At 38.7% G+C, this 6,000-nt stretch overlaps 1 protein-coding gene across 4 annotated transcripts in view; it reads right to left on the bottom strand.

The window, feature by feature from the left end:
* Positions 1-3,137: 3,137 nt before the first annotated feature.
* Positions 3,138-6,000, bottom strand: part of galnt17 (polypeptide N-acetylgalactosaminyltransferase 17) — a 30,339-nt gene continuing 27,476 nt past the window's right edge. For all 4 annotated transcript variants that reach the window (XM_061972207.1, XM_061972209.1, XM_061972208.1 and 1 more), the window contains 2 exons: positions 3,595-3,756; positions 3,138-3,505 (listed from right to left, as the gene is read on the bottom strand). In XM_061972207.1, coding sequence (XP_061828191.1) covers positions 3,371-3,505; positions 3,595-3,756 — 297 coding nt within the window. In that variant the 3' untranslated portion in view covers positions 3,138-3,370. The remainder of the gene's footprint in view (positions 3,506-3,594; positions 3,757-6,000) is intronic.

Genomic DNA, 6,000 nt, shown 5'->3' with positions numbered 1-6,000 from the left:
ATCTACAGTCCTTTTTACAGTGCATTACTGTAAATGGAAAAACGGTACCACTTTTATTTTTACAGTAAATGTCTGGTTACCAAGTTGCCAGGGTTTTTTTTTACCGTAAAATCTACAGTCCTTTTTACAGTGCATTACTGTAAATGGAAAAATGGTACCACTTTTATTTTTACAGTAAAATTCTGGTTACTAAGTTGCCGTTTTTTTTTTTTTTTACCGTAAAATCTACAGTCCTTTTTACAGTGCATTACTGTAAATGGAAAAATGGTACCACTTTTATTTTTTCAGTAAAATTCTGGTTACTAAGTTGCCGTTTTTTTTTTTTTACCGTAAAATCTACAGTCCTTTTTACAGTGCATTACTGTAAATGGAAAAATGGTACCACTTTTATTTTTACAGTAAAATTCTGGTTACTAAATTGCCGGGTTTTTTATTTACCGTAAAATATACAGTCCTTTTTACAGTGCATTACTGTAAATAGAAAAATGGTACCACTTTATTTTTACCATAAAATTCTGGTTACTAAGTTGCCGTTTTTTTTGTTTTTTTTTACAGTAAAATCTACAGTCCTTTTTACAGTGCATTATTGTAACTGGAAAAACGATACCACTTTTATTTTTACAGTAAAATTCTGGTTACTAAGTTGCCAGGTTTTTTTTACCGTAAAATCTACAATCCTTTTTACAGTGCATTACTGTAAATAGAAAAATGGTACCAATTTTATTTTTTACCATAAAATTCTGGTTATCAAGTTGCCGTTTTTTTTTTAAACCGTAAAATCTACAGTCCTTTTTACAGTGCATTACTGCAAATGGAAAAATGGTACCACTTTTATTTTTACAGTAAAATTCTGGTTACTAAATTGCCGGGTTTTTTATTTACCGTAAAATCTACAGTCCTTTTTACAGTGCATTACTGTAAATGGAAAAATGGTACCACTTTTATTTTTACAGTAAAATTCTGGTTACTAAGTTGCCGGTTTTTTTTTTTACCGTAAAATCTACAGTCCTTTTTACAGTGCATTACTGTAAATAGAAAAATGGATACCACTTTTTTTTTTACCATAAATGTCTGGTTACTAAGTTGCCTTTTTTTTTTTTTTTTTTTTCATACAGTAAAATCTATAGTCCTTTTTACAGTGCATTACTGTAAATGGAAAAACGATACCACTTTTATTTTTACAGTAAAATTCTGGTTACTAAATTGCCGGGTTTTTTTTTTACCGTAAAATCTACAGTCCTTTTTACAGTGCATTACTGTAAATAGAAAAATGGTACCACTTTATTTTTACCATAAAATTCTGGTTACTAAGTTGCCGTTTTTTTGTTTTTTTACCGTAAAATCTATAATCCTTTTTACAGAGCATTACTGTAAATGGAAAAACGATACCACTTTTATTTTTACAGTAAAATTCTGGTTACTAAGTTGCCAGGTTTTTTTTTACCGTAAAATCTACAGTCCTTTTTACAGTGCATTACTGTAAATGGGAAAACGATACCACTTTTATTTTTACAGTAAAATTCTGGTTACTAAGTTGCCAGGTTTTTTTTTACCGTAAAATCTACAGTCCTTTTTACAGTGCATTACTGTAAATAGAAAAATGGTACCACTTTTATTTTTTACCATAAAATTCTGGTTATCAAGTTGCCGTTTTTTTTTTAAACAGTAAAATCTACAGTCCTTTTTACAGTGCATTACTGTAAATGGAAAAATGGTACCACTTTTATTTTTACAGTAAAATTCTGGTTACTAAATTGCCGGGTTTTTTATTTACCGTAAAATCTACAGTCCTTTTTACAGTGCATTACTGTAAATGGAAAAATGGTACCACTTTTATTTTTTACCATAAAATTCTGGTTATCAAGTTGCCGTTTTTTTTTAACCGTAAAATCTACAGTCCTTTTTACAGTGCATTACTGTAAATGGAAAAATGGTACCAGTTTTATTTTTACAGTAAAATTCTGGTTACTAAATTGCCGGGTTTTTTATTTACCGTAAAATCTACAGTCCTTTTTACAGTGCATTACTGTAAATGGAAAAATGGTACCACTTTATTTTTACCATAAAATTCTGGTTACTAAGTTGCCGTTTTTTTGTTTTTCTACCGTAAAATCTATAGTCCTTTTTACAGTGCATTACTGTAAATGGAAAAATGGTACCACTTTTTTTTTTTTACAGTAAAATTCTGGTTACTAAGTTGCCAGGTTTTTTTTTACCGTAAAATCTACAGTCCTTTTTACAGTGCATTACTGTAAATAGAAAAATGGTACCACTTTTATTTTTTACCATAAAATTCTGATTATCAAGTTGCCGTTTTTTTCTTTTAACCGTAAAATCTACAGTCCTTTTTACAGTGCATTACTGCAAATGGAAAAATGGTACCACTTTTATTTTGACAGTAAAATTCTGGTTACTAAATTGACGGGTTTTTTATTTACCGTAAAATCTACAGTCCTTTTTACAGTGCATTACTGAAAAAGGAAAAATGGTACCACTTTTATTTTTACAGTAAAATTCTGGTTACTAAGTTGCCGTTTTTTGTTTTTTTTTACCGTAAAATCTACAGTCCTTTTTACAGTGCATTACTGTAAATGGAAAAATGATACCACTTTTGTTCTTACAATAAAATTCTGGTTACTAAGTTGACAGTTTTTTTTAATATGTAAAATCTACAGTCCTTTTTACAGTGCATTACTGTAAATGGAAAAATGGTACCACTTTCATTTTTACAGTAAAATTCTGATTCCTAAGTTGCCGGCTTTTTTTTTTACCGTAAAACCTACAGTCCGTTTTACAGTGCATTACTGTAAATGGAAAAATGGTACCACTTTTATTTTTACAGTGAAATTCTGGTTACTAAATTGCCGGGTTTTTTATTTACCGTAAAATCTACAGTCCGTTTTACAGTGCATTACTGTAAATGGAAACATTTTACCACTTTTATTTTTACCATAAAGTCTACTGACTTTTTTTCTTCTTCTTCAGGAATACAAGATCAGAAGCGTGGCAAATGTTGGACGGCGCCCCTTTAAGACGGTCAGGAACGTGGCTTGTAACTAAAAGGCCACAGGTTCAAGAGCGCCCCCCTCTGTTTAAAACAAGCTAAAACAGGAAGTGAAAAATGAACGGTTACGGATTAAGTGCTTTATTGGAAGACATGTTGGCAATAAAATGACATCATTATGATGACATCATCACAACATGGCGATGACGCCATAACAATCATCGTCTGGCGGTGCGTCGAGGTCCCGGCTTGCATGCAACACGACGCACGTCCACGTTCAGAACGTCCACAGCGTAGAAAAGAACTATATTGGCGGTCCTCTCTTCGAGGTCGGGCGAAGACGCTAATGATGTGGTCAAACGGCGTCTACTGAGTCATGGCGTTCTTGATGGTCCACCTCTGCCCGGAGCAGGACTGCAGCACCGCCTGGTGTCCGAAGTAGACGTTAGCCGGCACCACCTCCAAGCAGCGCCCCGTGGCGACGTTGACCATGGCGGCGCCCTGCGAGGGGGGGGGGCAAGAGGGGAGCGGAGTCCTAGTTTGACGGACTAAACCTCGACCTTTGACCTCACGAGAAAAGCGGGCGTCACCTGAGTGTAAATCCACTTGGTCTGCTGGGCGTCCTCCGCCCTGTCGCAGTCCAGCAGCTGCGGGAAGATGCTGCCGGGGTCGTCCGCCACGCAGCGAGTGTCGCCCCCCGTGCTGCCCAGAGGACCCAGGAAGAGTTGGCCCTCTCTGGTGTAGCGCCCTAACTGGGTCACACACACGCACATGTTGCACACGGGTCACACGCACATGTTGGGACTAGAGATGCGCGGATAGGCAATTATTTCATCCGCAACCGCATCACAAAAGTCGTCAACCATCCGCCATCCACCCGAACTAACATTTAATCAAAACCGCACCCGCCCGCCATCCGCCACCCGCCACCCGCCACCCGCCCGTTGTTATACACAGGTAAAAGCCAGTAAATTAGAATATTTTGAAAAACTTGATTTATTTCAGTAATTGCATTCAAAAGGTGTAACTTGTACATTATATTTATTCATTGCACACAGACTGATGCATTCAAATGTTTATTTCATTTAATTTTGATGATTTGAAGTGGCAACAAATGAAAATCCAAAATTCCGTGTGTCACAAAATTAGAATATTACTTAAGGCTAATACAAAAAAGGGATTTTTTAGAAATGTTGGCCAACTGAAAAGTATGAAAATGAAAAATATGAGCATGTACAATACTCAATACTTGGTCGGAGCTCCTTTTGCCTCAATTACTGCGTTAATGCGGCGTGGCATGGAGTCGATGAGTTTCTGGCACTGCTCAGGTGTTATGAGAGCCCAGGTTGCTCTGATAGTGGCCTTCAACTCTTCTGCGTTTTTGGGTCTGGCATTCTGCATCTTCCTTTTCACAATACCCCACAGATTTTCTATGGGGCTAAGGTCAGGGGAGTTGGCGGGCCAATTTAGAACAGAAATACCATGGTCCGTAAACCAGGCACGGGTAGATTTTGCGCTGTGTGCAGGCGCCAAGTCCTGTTGGAACTTGAAATCTCCATCTCCATAGAGCAGGTCAGCAGCAGGAAGCATGAAGTGCTCTAAAACTTGCTGGTAGACGGCTGCGTTGACCCTGGATCTCAGGAAACAGAGTGGACCGACACCAGCAGATGACATGGCACCCCAAACCATCACTGATGGTGGAAACTTTACACTAGACTTCAGGCAACGTGGATCCTGTGCCTCTCCTGTCTTCCTCCAGACTCTGGGACCTCGATTTCCAAAGGAAATGCAAAATTTGCTTTCGTCAGAAAACATGACTTTGGACCACTCAGCAGCAGTCCAGCTCTTTTTTTCCTTAGCCCAGGTGAGACGCTTTTCGCGCTGTTTCTTGGTCAACAGTGGCTTGACACGAGGTATGCGGCAGTTGAAACCCATGTCTTTCAAGCGTCTCTTGGTGGTGGATCTTGAAGCACTGACTCCAGCAGCTGTCCACTCCTTCTGAATCTCCCCCACATTTTTGAATGGTTTTTTTTTCACAATCTTGACCAGGGCGCGGTGATCCCTATCGCTTGTACACTTTTTCTGACCACAGTTTTTCCTTCCCTTTGCCTCTCCATTAATGTGTTTGGACACAGAGCTCTGAGAACAGCCAGCCTCTTCAGCAATAACCTTTTGTGTCTTTCCCTCCTTGTGCAATGTGTCGATGGTTGCCTTTTGGACAGCTGTCAAATCTGAAGTCTTCCCCATGTTTGTGTAGGCTTCAGAACTGGACTGAGAGACCATTTAAAGCCCTTTGCAGGTGTTTTGAGTTAATCAGCTGATTAGTTTGTGGCACCAGGTGTCTTCAAAATTGAACCCTTACACAATATTCTAATTTTGTGACACACGGAATTTTGGATTTTCATTTGTTGCCACTCTTCAAATCATCAAAATTAAATGAAATAAACATTTGAATGCATCAGTCTGTGTGCAATGAATAAATATAATGTACAAGTTACACCTTTTGAATGCAATTACTGAAATAAATCAAGTTTTTCAAAATATTCTAATTTACTGGCTTTTACCTGTATCTAATATAGACGATGCAAGGCATTAGTGAGGTTATAAAGCTTTTGCCTGTTAAAGAAAGGAGACCGATCCAATTCAGCAGAGACATTCAATGCGTGCCACGCTGTCACGGCCCAGACGCACACCAGTGCGCAATCATCCGGGAGCCGCGCTGAGCGCACCTCCAAGCGCGCTCGCTCGCGCCACTCAAACTGCTGCAGGCAGCTGCGTTCTATCTTGTTTTAACATCCTGTGGCACTCTTCTGGGATCACGGAGGACGAAACTGCTCATGCTCAGGGTGTTTGTGGAGGTTCGGGGGTTTTGCACAAATGTGATGCACCATATTAGATGTCCCGGTTTTGTGACTGTCGTAGACATAAACAGCGTCACACGTATCACGTAGCCAGCATTACTATCATCCTGATTTACAACCTCGTTAAAACGAGTC

The sequence above is a fragment of the Nerophis lumbriciformis genome, linkage group LG17 (genome assembly GCF_033978685.3).
Source record: "Nerophis lumbriciformis linkage group LG17, RoL_Nlum_v2.1, whole genome shotgun sequence".
Classification (NCBI taxonomy): domain Eukaryota; kingdom Metazoa; phylum Chordata; class Actinopteri; order Syngnathiformes; family Syngnathidae; genus Nerophis; species Nerophis lumbriciformis.
This window is presented reverse-complemented; position numbering and strand designations above follow the sequence as displayed.